This window comes from Hyaena hyaena, unplaced genomic scaffold (assembly GCF_003009895.1).
Source record: "Hyaena hyaena isolate Hyena2069 unplaced genomic scaffold, ASM300989v1 scaffold_565, whole genome shotgun sequence".
NCBI classification, from domain to species: Eukaryota; Metazoa; Chordata; class Mammalia; order Carnivora; family Hyaenidae; genus Hyaena; species Hyaena hyaena.
The window spans coordinates 550,153-573,355 of NW_024081196.1; the positions used below are offsets into that span (position 1 = coordinate 550,153).

The window sequence follows — 23,203 nt, forward strand, 5'->3', positions numbered from 1 at the left end:
TGTCACACGTTGTGATATTGGCACTTTTCAGTATGAGCAAGTTCAGGCATTCTACAGTTTCTCCCAGGGCAGAAGTTAAAGGATGGTACTTGTGGAGTAAGATGTGTAATTTATGTGCAGTGCCTCTTTCATTTCTTTGTGTTTACTTTATTTAAACATGGAAATGATACATCTCCTAGGAGACACTGGAGTAGTAATTCTTATCATTGGCAACAAATACTGTTATTTGTTTCCCTTACAGCCACAGACTTACTTTGTTCATTTTTGATTAAGTGTCTGCAATGTACAGAAGTCTAAATAGTTGTAATTTACCATTTGCTACTGTGTTTTTCCTCCAGACAACCATTGTACTTTGATACATAGAAAAAGTGTGTCATATATATTCTCATTTTCTTACACAGAAAATTAAACAGATACACTTACAGGTCACATTTGATGAAATTAATTTGTATTTTTTTTATTTATTTATGTTTATTTATTTATGTTCATGTGTTTCTTTAGTGAAATAGACCTTTTTAAAACACAGTTGTGTGTGGGAGTGAAGAATACAATGACACTAGCGCACTTTGGTGTTACTGCCTTGATTCTTGCTAAAGCACCAGCTATTATACCCACATTGCTTTTGTATTGTCAGTGCAAATTTCACACTGGAAATGGCAAAAAAAAAAAATATCTTAGTAATACTATAAAAATAATTGTGACCTCATTTTGACTCCACTTTGGGAAATTTCTTAACTAGGGAATCTGTTCTCCCCCAGTATTCACTAGCTTATTTTGTATCAAGTAGCTCAGGGGTGAAGATATCTAATATTCAAAAGTTAGTTCTGTTAATATATCTAGAGTGACTGTGAGTCACAAAAGAGTGACTTCTTTTTCAGTTGTTTACTACAAAGGGATCATTCGTTTAGAAAAAAATGTGCTCTGTATTTGCATGGCACTTTATCATGTAGGGAATGTTTTTATTCTTACAGTTTTCTTATTTGATTTTCAGGAAGATGAGATGCTTTCATCCTTTATTTATAAGCTTATGTAGCTTGTCATCCACTCAGTTGGATAATACTGAGCCCATCTGATTTCTGATCTAGTTAGTGCTTTTCAACAGTATCATGTTTAGGACAGTGGTAAGCCCTGTGTTAGGGCTTTCCCAATCATAGCAATCCAAGAATAAAGTCTTTAATTATTCCTCCTGCTTTATCCTCATGATTATGTCCTAGTTTTAAGCATCCAGTTAACAGTACTGAAAGACATTAGAAGGTACTAGCTGCTAAGATTGGGCTAACATCTGGAGGGCTGCTATGTTCCTGAAATTTCTTGCCTCACGTGATGTTCGGTCATTTCAGAGTACCCCCAGCTAACTTGTCCAATAATGTGCTGCACTTGGTGTAAAAGGAGGGTTCAGTTTGGCCTAGTAATCATAATGTTAGGTTCTTAACCTCACAGAGATTCCGCTGTGCCGTTAGTTAAGGTGTAACAGAAGTAATCTATTAACTTTTGAAAGAACTGGTTACTTTTTTTGTTCATTTATTCATCGATCAAACATTTAATGTGTAATGTTGAGAATATGCTGTAAACGTTTTTATTTACAAAGAGCTTGCAGAGGAGATGATTTATATTAACAGTAATAATAGCTGATATTTATAAAGCAAAACTGTGTACCAGGCCTCGTTCTAGGTACTTTATATCTCATACTTGTCAACCGCTATGGATTCCTTTTTGTTTTTCTTCTAGAAAATATATATTCAACATGCTTACGTTTATTGCCTCTTTAAGTGGCAAAAGAACATATGGAAAAACTTGCGGTATTATTAATGAGTAGAATATACATCCTATCAGTAGTTTACATGCTATGTGCTACCTGGCAGCAATGAGGATGGTATGATGGTGCATAGTGCTTTCTAAAGAATGAGGATTAAAGATTGACCATGTGAGCAGATGACTAGTGTGTGTTTTCAGGGATGTATCAGAGAGAGACTGATTATTTTTACTGTTATCCTTTCCCTATATAACTGCTTTTCCCTTTTTCTCTACTCCCTATGAAGAATTTTAATTTATTTAAATTAAAGATTTTATTAGAAGATTTTATTGATTTTTCCATAAACTAAGAATAAGAGTACAATTTATAAATTCTTATCTTAGATTTAAAATCTATTATTAAAAAATCTTGTACTTTTTAGGTAACTGAATGTGAGATATTTCTGTCACTTCTGGTGAAATTTCTGGATGCAGATAAGCCACAGTGGCTACGAGCTGTTGCAGTAGAATCAATACACAGACTTTGTGTGCAGCCTCAGCTATTAAGGTAAAACCTCAGCAGTTTAATTAAATAGGTGAATGTTTGTGCTAGTAGGAAGAGTTTAAGTATTTATTCCCAACTCTTAGTGGTTTCTAAACAAAGAAAATTGTGTATTGTGTGTATATGGAGGGGTAGGGGTGTGAGTGTGGAAAACAGCTGAGAAGTGGGCAAAAAACATGGGTAGTAATTGCCATCGGTCCAAATTTACTGGTTAATAAAGCCACGAAAAATTTTTTTAGAACATTGAGCTCAGTCTCAACCTTTGTACTAACTTAGTAAAATCACTCAGGTGTGATGAAGTTTTAAGTATAGCATTCGAAATTACTTGCTATTAAAAAATGTTAATATATTCAAATACTTTCCTCAGAAACATTTAAAATTATTTTACAGGTCATTTTGTCAGTCCTATGATATGAAACAGCATTCTACCAAGGTTTTTCGTGATATTGTAAATGCCCTGGGATCTTTCATCCAGTCATTGTTTCTTGTCCCTCCTACTGGAAATCCTGCTACAACAAACCAAGCTGGTAAAGGCTAATTCATATTTTGTTTTTTATATTCTGCCATGATTTACTATATTCACTATTCTGAGAGGGTATTTTGTAGAACTTTTGTGACTAGAGAAATTTGGATTACCTAAATGTATTGATAGTAAAGACTTTCACTTAAGGAATATTCAGTCTTGGGGCACCTGGGTGGCTATTGGTTAAGTGCCCATCTTTGGCTCAGGTCATGATCTCATGGTTCATGGGTTCAAGCCCGTGTCGGGCTCTGTGCTGACAGCTCTGTGCTTGGGATTCTGTGTCCCTGTCTCTCTCTAAACCTCCCCCACTCACTCTCTGTCTCTCTTAAAATAAACATACTTTTAAAAAAAGGCTTAAAAAAAAGGAATATTTGATTTCATTGAGGCATCTGTGTGTCTTTCTTTCTTCCTTTCTTTCTTTCTTTTTTTTTTTTTTTTAAGTTTATTTATTTATTTTGAGAGAGAGAAACACAAGCAGACTCTGCACCATCAGCACAGAACCCAACGGGGCTCGAGCTCATGAACCATGAGATCATGACCTGAACTGAAATCAAGAGTCGGATGCTTAACCGACTGAGCCCCCCAGGTGCCCCTATTTCTTTTCTTTTCTTTTTTTTTTTAACGTTTATTATGAGATAGCACATGCATGAACAGGGTAGGGGCAGAGAGAGGGAGAGAGAGAATCTCAGGGAGGCTCCATGCTGTCAGCCAGAGCCTGACTCAGGGCTCAATTTCACAAACCATGAAATCATCACCTAAGCTGAAATCAAGAGTTGGATGCTTAACTGACTGAGCCACCCGGGAGCCCTGTGTTTATTTCTTTCCAGAATATGTTTTCTTCTCTGATATACTTTAGTTTCTCTAATCACATAAGAATAAGACTTTAGATGCTTATTTTCATTTGAAAAGAATCTTCATTTTGTGCCTCTTTTTAAAGAGTCTGTTTCACCACCTTAGGAGGTCTGTTAGTCTTTCTTTTAACAAAATGGGTGAACTTGACTTCAGCTTGTTTGGAAATCAGTGTATAGCTTCTAGTTTGTATTCTTTAGCTTCCACTTTTTACTATCTGATTAATGGTTTTTAATTCATTATTTTCACCTCTGATAAAAAGTGATCTAACAAAGTATATTATAAAGTTTGTCAATAGTTTTACTTATTAGTACTGTTTTTTGATAAAAAAGGACATGGTGGGGCACCTGGTTGCCAAGGTGGTTAAGTGTCCGACTCTTAATTTCAGCTCAGGTCATGAGAGCCTTGTGTTGGGTTCCATGCTGGGCATGGAGCCAGCTTAAGATTCTCTCTCTTTCTCCCTCTGCCACTCTATCCTGCTTGTGCTCTCTCTCTCTCTAAAAAATAAAAAACGGAAATCATGTTCTGGGGGACAGAGAGACTTTCTAATAGCCAAAACAGGATTGATAAACTTCATTTATTTGTGCAATATCCATTCCTGTAGAACAAATTAAAAAAAATTTTTTTTAGAGAGAGCAGGACTTGGGGAGAGGGTGAGAGAGAGAGAGAGAGAGAGAGAGAGAGAATATCTTAAGCAGGCTCCAGACTCAGGATGGAGCCTGACTCTGGGCTCAGTCCCATGACCCTGAGATCATGACTGAGTCACAATCAATAGTTGAGTGCTCAACTAACTGAGCCTCCCAGACACTCCTAAAACAAAATTTTTTTAAATTGAACAGATGTTTGAATGTCATTGATTTGTAATAAAGTAGTAAATTGGTATCCTTGCTTTCTTTTCCTTATCTAATAGGAAATAATAATGCAGGGGGCTCTGTCTCAGCACCAGCTAACTCGGGAATGTTGGGGATTGGTGGAGGTGTTACTTTGCTGCCAGCATTTGAATATAGAGGAACTTGGATACCTATTCTGACTATAACAGTACAAGGCAGTGCAAAAGCCACCTAGTAAGTAGTAGTCGACTTATTTTGTAATGATTGCTCCTGTTGTGGGTATTTTATTCTAAAATCTTTCTCTCTGCATTATAGTTTGAATTTTAAACCTAGTAATTCTAATACAGTTTAGAACTAATTTTTTTGGCCATATTTTGAGATTTTTACTGAGGATTGGATTCTGTTTGTTTTCTCTTGTCTATTTGTAGACATGTTAATAGCATTATGAAACACAATGTGGTTTCTTTACCTGAGGACCTAGTCAGCTGTGTTATATGGCTTTTTGATTTATGTATATGGCTTGATTTCAGACCCTTTGGACTTAGGTCTTCTAATATTAACCGACTTTACCAGCAGCAGATTATTTAACATTTTAAAAATCTTAAGTTTCCTCACCTATAAAATGGGAGTAGTGATATCTTTACCTTTCAGGATTCTATAGGTGAGAAAAGTGATTTTAACTGTTTGGGTAATTACATTGTTAGGGTTTAACACACAGTACTTTTAGTTTAATTAATTTAAAGTGTTTAATGGATTCCATATTTGTTATTTGTGTTTTCATCAGTCATTTCAGTTTAACAAATACTTATCCGGCAGTTGATTATTGATTTTTCTTAAGTTGAAGTGAACTACAGCGTTACAGAGATAAAACAGTCAACACCACGTAGATTTAATGTTGCAGCTATTGTGAGGCAGTTAACTCATACATTTTAAATGCTTGGTATGTATAATTAAAACACTACTCTGATGACAGTAAATCAAAACTTAAAATGTGAAGCAGAGTCTCTCACTAGTTTGTTGGTTTGGTTATTTATTTATTTATTAAAATTTGAGTATAGGGGCACCTGGGTGACTCAGTCAGTTAAGTGTGTGACTTTAGCTCAGGTCATGATGTCACAGTTTATGAGTTTGAGCCCCGCATCAGGCTCTGTGCTGACAGCTCAGAGCCTGGAGCCTGCTTGGTTTCTGTGACTCCCCCTCTCTCTGCCCCTCCTCTGATTGCGTGCGCGCTCTCTCTCTCTTTCTCTCTCTCTCTCTCTCAAGAATAAGTAAACATTTAAAGAAAACCTGAGTATAGTACACATATGTTACATTAGTTATAGATGTACAATATAATACAGTGATTTGACAAGTTTATGCATTATGTTGTGTTCGCCACAAGTGTAGCTGCCATCTGACCTCTTACGTCACTGTTACAATATCATTGACTATTCTTTTGCTAGGTCTTTTATTCTTGTCACGTACTCATTCCTTAACTGGAAGAACTGGAAGCCTATATGTCTCCCACACCCCTTTACTCCTTTACCTAACACCCTTTTCTCTGACCTGTTTAAAATGATCACTTTATATGGTGTGCCATTCTGATTGTATTTTTTGCTGTTCAGCTTTATTTTGCCTAAAATTATAAAAGCATAGAGTCATAGAGGACTGAAATATTTAACTAAAATTCATTGTTATTCTTAGTCATTTAAAAGACAGTGTTACCTAGTCTCTTTTAAGCTTTTGCTTGCTACAGAGGCCAGTAGTACAAGCATACTAGAGTATCAAATTTAAAAGAATCAGATTTCTAGCACTGAAGGAGACAGTGACTCAGTCACTTTCCCACCTCATTTTATAAGTTGAAAAAACCCCAACATGGAACTAAATTACTGCCCTCATGGAGCTTATGATTTAGTGAGATAGTCAATAAAGGTTCAAATAAACATGTAATACCACCTGGGGTAGTGGGTAATTCTTTGAAGAAAAAACAAGTTAAGGGGATAGAAAGTGACCAAGGTGAAGATAGGGACAGAAATGATCTCTGAGGATATAAGATTGAGCAAATGCATAGTTAAAGGGAGAGAGTGAAGATGAGCGCTTGAGGAAGAAAAATTAAAACAAATGACAAAAGAGTAAACACTTGGCAAAGTTGTAAGAATTGCTTTTTATTAATAAAATGGAAGTCTGAAGCCAGTGGTTTAATTTTGAGAGAGACAGAGACCACGTAAGTAGGGGAGGGACAGAGAGAAAGGGGAGAGAGAATCCCAAACAGGCTCCATGCTGCCTGTACCGAGCCTGATGTAGGGTTTGAACCCATGAAACTGTGAGATTATGACCAGAGCCAAAACCAAGAGATGACTGCTTATCCAGCTGAGCCACCCAGGGGCCCCTGAAACCAATTGTTTAATGTATTCTTTTTGTTTTAAAAGAACAGCACATATATTTTTTTAAGTTTATTTATTTTGACAGAGAGGGGGAGAGAGAGAATCCCAAGAATCCCACATTGTCATTGTGGAGCCTAATGAGGGGCTTGAACCTGTGAACCATAAGATCATGACCTGAGCTGAAACCAAGAGTCAGACGCTCCACCAGCTGAGCCACCCAGGAGCCCAGAGCAAGCCAATTGTTTACTAATAATTTAATTCTTGTCAATTAAGAGAGTTGGATTTGACCTAGTTTTACTACTAATTACTGTGATTTCAACTATAGCACATTATTTCACTTGAAGACAAAGTTAGGACTAAGTCTTTAAAGGAACATTTAATTAGATTTTTGTAGTGCTGTAAACACAGATTACTCACCTCTGAAATAAAAAATAGCTAAAAAATATTGGGTGCTCTTCTGTACATGGATTAGCATGAAACTTCCCTGTTGTATTGGCATCTTTTATTCATTCGTTTTGAGATTCAGTATAAAGTTATTTTTACTATTTTCTTTGAAGTATACATATAAATCTTAATTGTGTATTCTGTTCTTGTATTGACTTCTTAAGTATCTAATCATTTGAAAACTTAAGTGATGTACAGACAGAAGTCATTTTGACATAGTATTGTTGACATGTTCTTTCAGATTAATTACACTATGGTTCCTTTCAAACTTGGGCTTGTGACAGTTTTGCAACTTTACGTAAACTTTAAAATATTTAAATAAATGAGTTACATTTTATCTAAAACTGGAATTTATGTAGTGATTCTAATAAAACAGCCCTGAAATATTGAGGTAAGAAAGTATAGACTGTGTTTTAGGCTGTGGTATAAATAAAAATAAACATAAATCACCTTTGTCTCCTATTTTGGCCCTTAAAGCCTTTACCAAAGACTCGGGGGATTGGAGTTTTGGATATTTAGGATTATTTTGTCTGTTTTAGATGCATTTTCACAGTGGATCATTTGTTCTTTGAAAGTAGAGATTTGTCTGAAAAAACAGTTAGTTCTGATAGGCTTAATGTGTGGCTCTTAAAGTTGAATCCAGAAACTTTACCCTCCCCATTTGAGCTTAGATTTACAGTGCTCAGAGCTGCCACATGCTAGGGGCTCAATTGATAGGCTTTAGAGTCAGATTTGGGTTAAGAACTGCTGATTAGTAGTGGTGTTGCCTTAGTTCTTGATTTCATCATCTGTGTCTTTTAGAGGTTTTGTGAGTTTAAACATGACAGTATCCACCAAAAAATCCCTTAAGATTTCCAGGCCGAGAGTAATTGCACAACAAATGATAGCTATTTAGTTTGAGTTTTGCATTTCTTTAGAAATTGCTTACCTCCAGTCTTGATTATGATTCATGGACTTTTAGAATTTGAATAGGGAATTGTTTTATTAACCCTTCTTTTTTATTAAAATATTTTCAAGTTTCTCTTTTTATTTTGAGAGAAACAGAGCACAAGCCAGGGAGGGGCAGAGAGAGAGAGAGAAAGGGAATATCCCAAGCAGGCTTTGGAGAGTCTGTGCAGAGTCCAATGTAGGGCTCAAACTCACGAAACCATGAGATCATGACCTGAGCCAAAATCAAGAGTCAGATACTTAATCGACTGAGCCACCCAGGTGCCCCTTTTATTGGCTTTTCTTATTGTAGTCTTAGTGATTTCCGTTTTATGGGATGTAATTTACAAGCCATAAAATTTAGCCTTTCACAATGTATAATTGATGGTTTTATTGTATTCAAAAGCTGTACAACTGCCATTTAATTCCAGAACTTTTTTACCACCCCAGAAAGAAACCCCTTTCCCCTTTAGCAGTCATTCCCCAGTCTCCCTTTCCCTACCCACTAGCAACCAGGAATCTACTGTGAGTCTCTACTGCTTTGCCTATTCTGGATATTTCATGTAAATGTAATCATACAATAAATATTCTTTTATTCAAGCTTTTTTTACTCAGCTTGTTTTGAAGGCTTATCCATGTTGTAGGATATATCAGTAGTTCACTTCTTTTTATGGCTAAATAATTCCTGTTTATGGATGTAGTACATTTTGTTTAACCATCATTTGATGGGCATTTGGGTTGTTACCACTTTTTGGCTTTTAGAGATAATGCTGCTATGAGCATTTGTGTGTAACTTTTTTGTTTAGACATATGTTTTCATTTTTAATGGATATATACGTAGGAGTAGAATTGCTGGGTCATATAGCTACTCAATGTTTAACTTTCGAAGAACTGCCAAACTATTTTCCCGAGAGACTGTTCTATTTTACATTCTCACCAACAGTGCATGAGGGTTCAGATTTCTCCACATCCTGAGTAATAATTGTTACTGTCTTTTGATTATTGTCATAGTCTTTTGATCATAGCCATCCTAGTGGACATTAAATGTTATCTTACCACATTTCAATTTGCATTTCTCTAAAAACTGATGACATTGAGTATCTCATTCCTGTGCTTTATTGGCCTTTTATATATCATCTTGGGAGAAATGTCTTCTCAGATCCTTTGTTCCTTTTTAATTTCTATTATTATTATTATTATAAGTGTTCTTATATCTTCTTAAGTCTCCTATCATATATATGATTTTCAAAAATTTTCTATTCCGTGGATTGCCTTTCATTTTCTTAACAGTATCCTTTGAAGAACAATATTTTTTAATTTTGATGAATTCAGTATATTTTTTCTTTTGTTACTGTTGCTTTTGGCATCATGTCTAACAAAGCAGCACTTAATATGAGGTTATGAAGATTTTTGCCTACGTTTTCTCCTAAGAGTTTTTAGTTTTAGCCCTTACATTTAGGTCATTGATTCATTTTGAGTTAACTTCTGTATATGGTGTGCAGTAGAGAGATCATCATCATTCATTTACATATGAATATCCAGTTGTTCCAGTACCACCAGTTCTTTTCCATTGGTTTATCTTGACAGATTTCAGTTTTAAGGAACTTAAAACCATAACTCCTTATTTGCTATGATTTAAGACAAAAGACTTATCTTTCCTTTTGAACGCTTTGTTCTAACTATGGGGTAGAAACTGCTCTAAAATGTGACTTTGACATACTGAAACTTTGAGTATTATTCTTACCCTGTTGACATATTGTATCTGAGATGATCTCACAATAATAATCTCTCAGTGGCAAATATCTTCCTGTTTAAAGGATCGATTTGATAGCATCTTATTTTGAAAGTACCTGAGTCAGAGTTTGAGAGGCTTTATAATCCATTTAGTCTTACTCTATTTTGCATGTCTTTATTTTTCTAATGCTGACATAATGACAATAGTGGTACATCTTAGGGGGAGAGGCAAAAAAGTAAATTATTAAACTAATTAGTTACGGAAGTGGTCAGACCTTAAGTTCTGTAACCAGTTTCTTGGAATACTGAGAAAGGATCCCTTCTTCAAATGATGCACACTTAGTAATGTCCATTCTCTTTTGCAATTTTGTTGCTCTTAATTTCTGTAGACTGCAAATTATGGAAGTACTTTTCAGTATTGTAGCTTTTAATTAGTGTTCTAATTTTCTTATAATTTCAGCCTAGAGATGTTGGACAAAGTTGAACCCCCAACTATACCAGAAGGGTATGCTATGTCTGTGGCATTCCACTGTTTGCTAGACCTTGTACGTGGAATCACTAGTATGATTGAAGGAGAGTTAGGAGAGGCTGAAACAGAATGCCAGACTACCACTGAAGCGGCTTCTTCACCAACACAGTCATCAGAACAGCAAGAATCACAGTCAGCGTCAGACCAAATGGATAAGGAAATAGGTATATGTGATGTCTGTATTTTTAATTTTTATCTTGAAATAATTTGAAATTTTCCAAAAAGTTGCAAAGATAATAGAGTTCCCATTTATCCTTCACCCTCATTTCCCAGTTGTTAACACTTCCATATTATATAATCACTGTATTTAATATGTCATTATATTTTTTACCTTTTTAACCATTGGAGACTAAGTTGTTGCAGGCATGATGCCCAATTTCTTCTTACTACTTTAGTGTTTTCTAAAAAATAAGGACAATTTCCTACATAACTACAGTACATACCCATCATAGATTTAGCATTCCCTCAGTATTATCTAATCTCAGACGTCATTCAAATTTTGCCAGTTGCCCCAGTGATGTCTTTTTTTTTTTTTTTTGAGAGAGATAGAGACAGTGTGAGCGGGAAAGGGGCAGAGAGAGAGAGAGCACAAGCAAGCAAGCAAGCAAGCAAGCGCAGAGCCTGATGCGGGGCTCGAACTCACAAACCATGAGATCATGCCCTTAGCCGAAACCAAGAGTCAGAGGCTTAACTGATTGAGCCACCCAGGTACCCCCCCAATGAGAATTTTTTATACTCTGGGATCACATGTTGAATTGAGTTCCATGTTGCTATACTGTCCTTTAATCTAGAACAGGTCCTTAGTTTTTTCTTGTTTTATATGACCTTGATATTTTTGAAGGGTACAGGTTGGTCAGTTTGGGTTTATCTTTTGTTTCCTCATAATTAGATTCAATTTACTCATCTTTACCATAGAAATGTTAGTAGCACATCAGGAGCACACAGTGTCACTATGTCTCATTTTTGGTAATGTTAACTTGTATCATCTGGGTAATATGTCTGCCTGATTTCTTCAGTGTAAGAATAATTATGAACTCTTTGTGGAGAAATATTTTGAGACTAATATAAAATATAAAAGAGATCTTTCCCTTTTCCCCCATTTATTTTTTAAAAGTTTATTCATTTAAATTGTTTTTTATATATTGGACATTATTCTTTTTCTGCCACCTCCCCCCTTCCTCCTATTCTTGCCCCTTGCCCTGTTGTTGTAATAGAAAATACATCCTAAAATTACAGAATTTTTTCACTTCAAGCCCTTCTACTACTTTTATAGTGATGATGATTATCAGTTACTTTGATTTTTTTTCCAGAATGGCAGAATGGATTTCTACTTTATTGCAGGGTTATAGTCTATGATTATCATTATTTGGTTTAACACTCAGATTGTTCCTGACATGGCCAGTGGGACCCCTTTTAAACTGGTCACTGTGTCCTTTTATCACTTTCTGAGCACTACCTTACAGTCTCACACAACAAAATGTTCTAAACTCATCTTGGGTTTTTCTAGCCAAGCCCAGGAGTCAGTTATTTTTCTAAGGAGCCCTAGCTTCTTTTAGTTTAGAATAGTATTTGGAAACTAACAAATGGGCACTAGTGAGTGTTTTACTACTTAAAAAGGAAATGCACGTACACACAAGCACACATCTCTCTACATTTTAAAAATGTCTGTGTAAAAATATCTGTGTAAATGAGGTTTCTCCAGTTCTAGTTTAATACAAGGTTTATTTTCAACTTTTTATGTTTGTAATTACCTTCTCCAGCAGTGAGAACTTGGTCCCAGTTTATTCAGTGGATTTACATTATTTCCTCAAATCCCAATGTGTATATATATGTATCAATCTCCTGGTTGCGCCAGCTTGTTAATACTGCCTCACTCTTAGCTGATTACAGAGGCTGAAAGTTTGATCTAATGAAGGGGAAGGGAAAAGGAACTGACATCACACACACACACACACACACACACACACACACACACACACACACGTCAGTTAACTTCTTGATTTTTGAAACTCTGGTGTGGTTTTAAGTTTTCATTTATTCAAATATATTTTAAATATTGGAGCTTTAGTATTTAACAATTGAGTTGTTGATGGAATATGTAATGTATTGTCATATGACCAGGGAGGTTTTAGAATGACATATTGTCAAATACTACGTTATCACAAAGTATTGTATGTTTTTGTCCTTTAAGTCAGTAGAGCTGTTTGGGAAGAAATGGTGAATGCCTGCTGGTGTGGTTTACTTGCTGCTCTCTCACTCCTTCTTGATGCCAGGTATTAAATCTTTATAATTTTTATATTGCATGTGGCAGTTACTAAGGAACAAACATTAAAATAATTACTTCAATTTCTCTTAAGATTTATTTCTTAATATTAGTTTTTTATATATATTGGACATTATTCTTTTTCTGCCACCTCCCCACTTCCTCCTTTTCTTGCCCTGCTCCTCAGCTGGGTAGTTGTCATGATGTTTTAATGGAAAATACAGTCCTAAAATTACAGAATGTTTTTTTTTTTCACTTCAGGCCGTACTCCTACTTTTACAGTGATGATGATTATCAGTTACTTTGATTTTTTTCCAGAATGGCAGAATTTACTGATTTTAAAATGTTTGATATTTTAAGTTAAATCTTTGATTGCTTAACCATTTTCTTCAGTAATGAATATATGTGTTGTATATTGCTTTTATCCAATTCAAATATTCATATATTATGTTGATTAGTTATCATTCCTTAAGTGTGTTTTGATTATTTTTGTACAGATTTTCTTAAAACTCCACTGAATATCTAATTCCATATCCTGTTTGCAGGGTAATTAAACATAAATTAATCTTATTAAATAAAATACTTTATCTTTTCAGCACAGATGAAGCTGCCACTGAGAATATTTTAAAAGCTGAACTGACTATGGCTGCTCTTTGTGGAAGACTGGGTCTTGTAACTTCAAGAGACGCCTTTATAACTGCAATATGCAAAGGTTCCCTGCCTCCCCATTATGCTCTTACTGTACTGAATACCACCACCGCAGCCACACTTTCCAACAAATGTAAGACTTTAGCTTACTCAAAGTTTTTTTTTCATCTACTGGTGTGACATAATGTAGAGAAAATATTATAGAAATTCCTAGGTCAAGCCTTATCTGTTTCACTCACTGACTGTGACCTCTACGAGAAGTTAATGACCTAGAGCTTAAATTTTTTCCATTTCTTTAAAACAATGGGGGTGCAGGGAGAATAATACCAATTTTAAACAATAATAGTGATGATAAAAGAAAAATCTCTGGGGCTTCTGGGTGGCTCAGTTGGTTGTGTCCAATTTCAGCTCACGTTATGATCTGTAGGCTTGAGCTCCGCATCGAGATGGGTGCTGACAGCTCTGAGCCTGGAGCCTGCTTTGGATTTTGTGTCTCCATCTCTCTCTTCTCCACCCCTGCTGACACTCTGACTCTCTCAAAAATAAATAAACATTAAAAATTTTTAAAAGGAAAATAAATCTGGAAGTCTTTTGTAAATTATGTCATACTATTGAAATGGTGATTTGGGGTTGCCTGGCTGGCTCAGTCAGTGGAGCATGCGCACCACTCTTGATCTCGAGGTCATGAGTTTGAGCCTCGCATTGGGTCTAGAGATTACTTAAATAAGTAAACTTTAAAAAATAAAGTAAAAAAAAGAAATGGTGGTGTTTTTTTTGTTTTTATTTTTTTCAATGGAACTAGTAGAACAATAATGCTGCTTTTAACATTCAAATGTTTTTTCTTGGTGAGTACTTTGAAAACACTCAAGTTTGTTACATGTAATATAAATATGTTTCAAGATGGTATTTAGTTTTCAAACTGAAAATGTGAGATTTGGCCTCTAACTTTAACTATAAAAGTTTACTGGAAATATATGTTAAAATACTTAATGTGTCCTAACCCTATTTTGCTTGTGAAAAAATATACCAAAGTTTTTTATTTTTAAAAAACTATATAGAAAATTACTTTAAATTTGCTTAAATTAATCTTGGTTTTTATACACCCTGAGTTTCAAAAATGTTTGCATATATATAATAGGTAACTACATAAGTGTCACAGTTAAACTTAGTTTACTCAAATTAATGTTTTAAAACATAACATTACTTTGAATAATGTGAAAAGTATATCTTAATTATTTAAGCTCTCCTTTTTATTCTAGCATATTCCATTCAGGGCCAAAGTGTTATGATGATAAGTCCATCAAGTGAATCTCACCAGCAAGTTGTAGCAGTGGGTCAACCTCTGGCAGTCCAGCCTCAAGGAACAGTAATGGTGAAATACTTTTCATACCTTGTTTACAAACTAACTATCCAGCAAAACTTTTACACCTTTACTTTCTTCATTTTTTAAATCCCAGTTAATTAACGTATAGTGTAATAATGGTTTCAGGAGTAGAATTTAGTGATTCATCACTTACGTGTAACAACACCCAGTACTCATCCCAACAAGTGCCTTTTAACGCCCATCACCCATTTGAGGGCATTCCCCCACACCCAACACCCGTCCAGCAATCCTCAGTTTGTTCTGTGTATTTAAGAGTTTCTTATGGTTTGCCTTCATCTCTGTTTTTATCTTATTTTTCCTTCCCTATCCCTATATTCTTCTGTCTTGTTTCTTAAATTACACATATGAGTGAAATCACATGATATTTGTTTTTCTCTGTCTGACTCATTTCACTTAGTACAGTATACTCTCGTTCTATCCATTTTGTTGAAAATGGCGAGATTTCATTCTTTTTGATTGTTGGGTTATATTCATTGTGCATGTATACCACGTCTTCTTTACCCATTCATCAGTCAATGGACATTTGAGCCCTTTCCATAATTTGGCTATTGTTGACAGTGCTGTGGTAAACATTGGGGTGCATATGCCTCTTCAAATGAGCATTTTTGTATCCTTTGGATAAGTACCTAGTATGCAGTTGCTGGGTTGTAGGGTAGTTCTGTTTTTTCATTTTTTGAGGGATCTCCATACTGTTTTCCAGAGTGACTGCACCAGTTTGCATTCCCACCAGCAATGCAAAAGGGTTTCCTTTTCTCTGCAACCTTGCCGACATCTGTTGTTCATTTTAGCCATTGTGACAGGTGTGAAGTGGTATCTCATTGTGGTTTTGATTTGTATTTCTCTGATGATGAGTGATGTTGAGCATCTTTTCATGCATCTGTTAGCCATCTGGATGTCTTCTTTGGAAAAGTGATTATTCATGTCTTCTGTCCATTTCTTCATTGGATTACTGGTTTTTTAGGTTTTTAGTTTTATAAGTTCTTTATAGAGCTTGGATACTAACCCTTTATCTGATAGGTCATTTGCAAATATCTTCTATTTCATTGGTTGCCTTTTAGTTTTGTTGACTGTTTCCTTTGCTGTGCAGACTTTTTATCTTGATGAGGTCCTAACAGTTCATTTTTGCTTTTCTTTCCTTTGCCTCTAGCGACATGTCTAGTAAGGAATTGCTGCGACCAAGGTCAAAGAGGTTGTTGGGGCGCCTGGGTGGCTCAGTTGGTTAAACATCCAACTTCAGCTCAAGTAATGATCTCACAGTTTTTGGGTTCGAGCCCTGCATCGGGCTCTGTGCTGACAGCTAGCTCAGAGCCTGGAGCCTGCTTCGGATTCTGTGTCTCCCTCTCTCTGTGACCCTCCCCTGCTCACGCTCTCTCTCTCTCTCTCTCTTTTTTTCACAGAAATAAATAAAAAACATTAAAAAATTAAAAAAAAAAAAAAAGAGGTTGTTGCCTATTTTCTCCTCTAGGATTTTGATGGTTTCCTGTCTTAAATTTAGGTCTTTCATCCGCTTGAGTTTATTTTTGTGTATGGTGTAATGAAGCAGTCCAGGTTCATTCTTCTGCATGTCTCTGTCCAGTTGCCCCAGCACCATTTGAAAAGACTGTCTTTTTTCCATTGCATATTCTTTCTTGCTTTGTCAAAGATTACCTGGCCCGTACATTTCTCGGTCCATTTCTGGATTCTCTGTTTTGTTCCATTGATCTGTGTGTATGTTTTTGTGCTAGCACCATGCTGTCTTGATGACTGTAGCTTTAAATACATCTTGAAGTCTGGAATTGTGACGCCTCCAGGTTTGGTTTTCTTTTTCAACATATTTGGGATCTTTTCAGGTTCCATACAAATTTTAGGATTGTTAGTTCTAGCTCTGTGAAGAATGCTGGTGTTGTTTTGGTAGGGATTGCATTAAATGGATAGATTGCTTTGGGTAGTATCAACATTGTAACAGTATTTGTTCTTCTGACCCATGAACATGGTGTTTTCAATTACTTCAGTTTCTTTCATAGGTTTCTATAGTTTTCAGTGTACAGATCTTTTACCTCTTTTGTTAGGGTTATTCCTAGGTATTTTATGCTTTTTGGTGCAGTTGTAAATGAGATCGATACCTTGATATTCTGTTTCATTATTGGTGTATAAAAATGCAGCCAATTTCTATATGTTGATTTTATATCTTGCAACTTTACGGAATTTGTGTATCAGATCTAGCAGTTTTTTGGTGGAGTCTTTTGAGTTTTTTACAGAGTATCATGTTGTCTGTGAAGAGTGAAAGTTTGACTTCTTCTTTGGGGATTTGGATGCCTTTGTTTTTTTGTGTTGCCTGATTGCTGAGGCAAGGATTTTTAGTACTATGTTGAACAGCAGTGGTGAGAATGGACATCCCTGTTGTGTGTCTGACCTTCGGGGGAAAGCTCTCAGATTTTCCACCTTGAGGATGATACTAGCTCGGAGTATTTTGTATATGGCCTTTATGATGTTGAGGTGTGTTGCTTCTATCCCTACTTTATTGTGGGTTTTTATCATGAAAGAATGCTGTATTTTGTCAGATGCTTTTCCTGCATCTTTTGAGAGGATCATATGATTCTTATCTTTTCTTTTATTAATGTGATGTGTCATGGGAGTTTGGAAAGTTTCCTTCCATCATATTTTTGAGAACAGCTTCAAAACAACAGCTATTAACTCTTCTTTAAATGTTTGGTAGAATTCTCCTGGACATCCATCCGGCCCTGGACTCTTGTTTGTTGGGAGATTTTTGAGGACTGATTCAGCTTCTTTACTGGTTATAGGTCTGTTCAAATTTACTGTTTTTTCCCATTCCAGTTTTGGTAGTTTATATGTTTCTAGGAATTTATACATTTCCTCTAGATTTCCAATTTGTTGGCATTTAATTGCTCAAAATATTCTCTTATTATTGTTTGTATTTCTGTGGTATTGGTTGTGATCTCTTCTGCTTTTATTAGTGGTTTTATTTATTTGGGTACCTTTCTTTTTCTTTTAGGTAAGTCTGACTAGGGGTTTATTATTTTTGTTAATTCTTTCAAAGAACCATCTCCTGGTTGTGTTGATCTGTTCTGTTCTGTTTTTTTTTTTTTTTTTAAATTTGATATCATTGATTTCTATTCTAATCTTCATTATTTCCCTTCTCCTGGTTTAGGACTTTATTTTCTATTCTTTTTCTAGCTCCTTTAGATGTAAAGTTAGGTTGTGTATTTGAGACATTTCTTCCTATTCAAAAGGCCTGGATTGCTGTATACTTCCCTCTTATGACCGCCTTTGCTACATCACAAAGGTTTTGGACTGACCATTTTCATTGGCTTCATGTACTTTTTTATTTCTTTTTTAATTTCTTGGTTAACCCATTCATTCTTTAGTAGGATGTTCTTTAATCTCCAAGTATTTGTGGTCTTTCCAAATATTTTCTTGTGGTTGACTTCAAGTTTCATAGCTTTGTGGTCTGAAAATATCCATGGTATGATATTGATCTTTTTAATTTGTTGAGGGCTGATTTGTTCCCAGTATGTGATCTGTTCTGGAGAATGTTGCATGTGCACTCGAGAAAAATGTGTACTCTGCTGCTTTAGGATGAAATGTTCTGAATATATCTGCTAAGTCCATCAGGTCCTTTGTGTCATTGTTTCCTTGTTGATTCTTTGCTTAGATGATGTGTCCAGTGCTGTAAGTGGAGTGTTAAAGTCCCCTACTATTATTATTATCATTGAGTTTCTATATGTTTGTGATTAATTGATTCACATATTTGGGTGCTCTTAAGTTGGCATAAATATTTACAATTGTTTGATCTTCTTGGTGGATAGTGTCCTTAATTATAATATAATGCCCTTCTTTATCTCTTGTTATAGTTTCTGTTTTAAAATCTAGTTTGTCTGATATAAGAATGGTTACTCCAGCTTTCTTTTGATGTCCATTAGCACGATAGATAGTTCTCCATTCCCTTACTTTCAATCTGCAGGTGCCTTTAGGTCTAAAATGAGTCTCTTGTAGTCAGCATATAGATTGGGTCTTGTTTTTTTTTTTTTTATCCATTATGATACCCTATGTCTTTTGATTAGAGGATTTTATCCACTTACATTTAGAGTGGTTATTGAAAGATAAGAATTTTGTGCCTTTGTGTTACCTGTAGAGTTGGTGTTTCTGGTGATGTTATCTGGTCTTTTCTAGTCTTTGTTAATTTTGGTCTCTTTTGTTTTGTTTCATCTTTTCTCCGTTCAAAGAGTCCCCCTTAGAATTTCTTGTAGAGCTAGTAGAGTGGTCATGAACTCCTTTAGGTTTTGTTTTTGTGGGAAACTCTGTCTCTCCTTCTATTTTGAATTTCAGCCTTGCTGGATAAAGAATTCTTGGCTGCATATTCTTCTGATTCACCACATCGAATATTTCCTACCACTCCTTTCTGGCCTGCCAAGTTTCTGTGGACAGATCTGCTACGTACCTGATCTTTCTTCCCTTGTAGGTTAAAAACTTTTTTTTGACTTTCTGCTTTCATGATCCTTTCCTTGTCTGTGTATTTTGTGAATTTGACTGTGATATGCCTTGGTGATGGTTAGTTTTTGTTGAATCCAGCAGGAATTCTCTGTTCTTCTTGTATTTTGATGTCTGTATTCTTTCCCAGATTAGGAAAGTTTTTAGCTATAATTGGCTCACATAAGCCTTCTGCCCCTCTTCTCTCTCTTCATCTTTTGAGATTCCTTTGATATGAATAATATTCCTCCTTAAATAAATCTCTGAGTTCTCTAAGTCTTGTATGGTGATCATTTGCCTTTGTTTCCCTCTTTTTTTCTGCTCCATTATTTTCCATAATTTTATCTTCCATATTGCTGATTCACAACTCCACTTCATCTATCTTTTCATCTATCTCATATCCGTTTGAGATTGCATCCCAGTTATAGCATTTTAAATTTCATCCTAACTAGATTTTAGCTCTTTATTTCTGCAGAAGGAGATTCTCTGGTGCCTTCTGTTCTGTTTTCAGCCTCAGGTAGTATTCTTATAATTATGGTTTTAAATTCCATTTCAGACCATCTTACTTATATCTGTGTTGATTAAATCCTGACCATCGTTTCTTCCTCTTCCTTCTTTTGGGGTGAATTCCTCATCATTTCATTTTGAAGGAAGAAGAAAGTTAATAAGAAATTAATATTAAAACTAAACAAAACAAAAATAAAGGAAGACAGATCTTAGGTGTTTTTCAGTCTTCTTGTGGAGAGAAGTTTGATAGAAAAAAGAGGGAAAAAAAGTAAAATTTCCTTTAATGAAAATTTTTTAAAATAATAAAATAGAATAAAATAAACAAAATAAGATAAAAATATTGCTCTTTCTGTATCCAAGAAAGAGAAAGAAAAGAAAGAAAAAAGAAAACATAAGCAAATACAGAAACAAAACAAACAAATAAACAGAATAAAACTTGAATGAAGTTAAATCCAGTTTCCCCTAGAACTGAAACTTTGACACACCCTATGGTAGTAGACTAAGCAGTTGGAAGAGATTTGTGCTGGTCTTCTGGGGATGTCTCTGGAGGGCGCAGGTGGATGGGGCTTGGTGTATCAGCTCTGTTCTTCACTTGGTGCTACTGCTTAGCTCAGTGGGGTCAGTCCTGGTCTGTGCATGCATAGGCTAGAGGTGAAAATGGCTTTATCCAGCTCTCTAGTCTCTGGCATAGGAATTTCATGCCCTCACAGATGCACGGTCAAGCACCCCTCCTTTGTCTCAGTCTTCTGTCTGCACCTTGCCTTTACTCTGTCCTTGTCCAAGCTGTCTGCCTGCCAGGTAATGCCTCCTTCCACAGTTTTATTTCAGATGGGGTTGTGTTTCAAAATCCCACACTTCACAGTCACCTTTATCTTCGACCTGTGCTGATTCTATGGGGGAGGCTTGTGCTGAGAAGTGGTCAGGTGCTGGCTTTTCCCAGAAAATGTTTGTGTGATCATGTAGTGGCAGAGGTTCAGAGTTTTTGGTAAATCACAATACGCCAGTTTTGCTGCACTCTGGTGTCTTTATACTAGTATCAGTAAATGTAGCAGTTCTACAGGATCTGCTGAGACTGTTAACCATGGGAAGGACATATAGCCTCTATCAAATGCACTCCAGACAGGGGAACTGCTGCTCCCTGTGTTGCATATGGATCCCTCAGACCATATTGCACTGCACTGTTTATAGAACCCTGGTGGTATTGAAACCCTCTTCCCCTCTCTCCATTAATGGTTTTGGGGAACAGATTTTTTTGTCTAGTTCCCTGCAAGTGTTTTCACTCTTTTTCTTTCTCTCTTTCGCTTCTTTCAGGGGGAGTGCTTTTCTTGAGTGATCCTGATGCTCTGCATTCCCCTTTTTCTCTTTCTCTGTACTGTCTGTGTGAAAATGGCGCCCTACTCTCTGTAGTTCCATGGTTTTTTTCTCCCCTATTTCACCTCTCTACACTACATACGTGCCAAGTTCTCTGCCTCATATCATGTAGATTGTTGTGTTTATCATAGATCAATTTCTTTGATGTTCAAAATGGTTTGATGCTGATCTAGCTATGTTTCAGGGACGAGACAAGCTCAGGGTCCCCATTACTACTCTGCCATCTTAACTCTGTCCCCTGTACCTTTCTTTTTATGTTTGCCAAATTTTGTCATTACAGTTTATTTTACCTGGATGATTGATACCTTTAGAAGACATAAACAATTGACATTATCATAACAATTATGATAACAGAACTTTTAAGCAAATTAATTTGTTCTATGCAAACCGTCCAAACCTATTTTCTTAATATATTTGTTTTCTTATTTTAAAAATATTTGCATATGGTAATTCTGCCTTACAAGAATGGATAATAGTTCTTAGAAATGTATCTTTATTCAAATATAGCTCACTTCCAAAAATATCCAGTGTATGAGGACTTTACTTAACTTGGCGCATTGCCATGGAGCTGTTCTTGGAACATCATGGCAACTTGTCTTGGCGACTCTACAGGTATGTTGTAGTCTTTGGGTCAGAGGTCAGTGTTCTTTTTATATCTAGTGTTACCAATTAAATTAAGCAGTGCCTGTTTGTGGTTTGGGCAGGCCTAAAGAATAGGCATTAAGTTTGAAGAAGGAAAAGTTGGAAAGGAAAAAAGATGTGGCTTCTCTTTATGACCTAAGTTCTGTCTATACTTGGTGTTTTAAGTATTTTATATGAATAGCAGTTACTGAGTTAAATTTAATTATTGGAAACCGACCTCTGATTTTAATTTTAGTTACTAGAGTTTTTAAAATTTTAGTAAATTTACAAAAATAGCAAATTAAATTTAGTTTTTTGTTTTTTTTTTTAATTTTACAGCATCTTGTATGGATTCTAGGATTAAAGCCTAGTAGTGGTGGTACCTTGAAACCCGGGAGAGCTGTAGAAGGACCCAGTACAGTAAGCTCTAGTTAGTCTTACTGAATTTGTGCTTCCCAGAATGTTCGTATGTTACATTTAATTGTACTCTTCTCTTAGGTTCTAACAACAGCAGTGATGACAGATTTACCAGTGATTTCCAATATACTTTCAAGATTGTTTGAAAGCTCACAGTAAGAATCAGTTTTTGACTCTTAAATATAGAGAACAAACAGAGGGTTGCTAGAGAGGTTGTGGGGGGGTGGTCTAAACGGGTAAGGGGCATTAAGGATTCACTCCTGAAATCATTGTTACACCATATACTAACTTGGATATAAATTAAACAATAAATAAATTAATAAAAATAATCAGTTTTTAAAATTGAAAGAAATATTATTAGCTGTATATTTTAGATCAGAATGTCATATTTCTTCATTTTCATTATAGGTATCTTGATGATGTATCATTGCATCATTTAATAAATGCACTTTGCTCCTTATCCCTAGAAGCAATGGATATGGCCTATGGAAATAATAAGGTGTGATATTCTGCCTTTCTCTTTTAAATATGGTACATTATTGAGTTAAATAAGATGTAAACTCATAATGATCTTAGTATTATAATAGTGCGACTAATACTTACTTCCAGGCTATCTCTGCTGTGTTGAGCTTTACCATTTAGGGTTGTTATTTGTTGAAGAGGGAGTGAAGAGGACATGATGTGGTATGTGACATGTCTAACATGTATTATAATTTTGGATTATATCCATTTCTCTTGTGTACTGAATATTTTAAGAAACATTTTTAAAAAGAATAAATGTAAGATCCCATTTATAAATAGAATGTCACAATAATATTTGTAACAATTTATGGTTGGGGCAATACAAGATTTAAATCAAGCAATATATATATGTCTCAGTTTCTCTTGCCTTCATTGGGATGGAGAATAAGGAGCTAATCATTTCTTTCTACAGGTAATGATTCTCCCTGCCTTGAAAATTAAATTTTTCCTTTGCTTGTTGACTGAATGAATAAAATAGTACTTTTGAATATTGACATTCAAGAGCATTTCT

The 23,203-nt window shown here is 35.4% G+C and overlaps 1 protein-coding gene across 3 annotated transcripts in view; it reads left to right on the top strand.

The window, feature by feature from the left end:
• MON2 (MON2 homolog, regulator of endosome-to-Golgi trafficking) overlaps positions 1-23,203 on the top strand; it is a 110,377-nt gene that overhangs the window by 39,080 nt on the left and 48,094 nt on the right. For all 3 annotated transcript variants that reach the window (XM_039256216.1, XM_039256217.1, XM_039256218.1), the window contains 11 exons: positions 2,175-2,299; positions 2,684-2,820; positions 4,576-4,729; positions 10,424-10,656; positions 12,684-12,765; positions 13,352-13,536; positions 14,663-14,775; positions 21,640-21,744; positions 22,093-22,173; positions 22,252-22,325; positions 22,579-22,669. In XM_039256216.1, the coding sequence (XP_039112147.1) occupies positions 2,175-2,299; positions 2,684-2,820; positions 4,576-4,729; positions 10,424-10,656; positions 12,684-12,765; positions 13,352-13,536; positions 14,663-14,775; positions 21,640-21,744; positions 22,093-22,173; positions 22,252-22,325; positions 22,579-22,669 (1,380 nt within the window). The remainder of the gene's footprint in view (positions 1-2,174; positions 2,300-2,683; positions 2,821-4,575; positions 4,730-10,423; positions 10,657-12,683; positions 12,766-13,351; positions 13,537-14,662; positions 14,776-21,639; positions 21,745-22,092; positions 22,174-22,251; positions 22,326-22,578; positions 22,670-23,203) is intronic.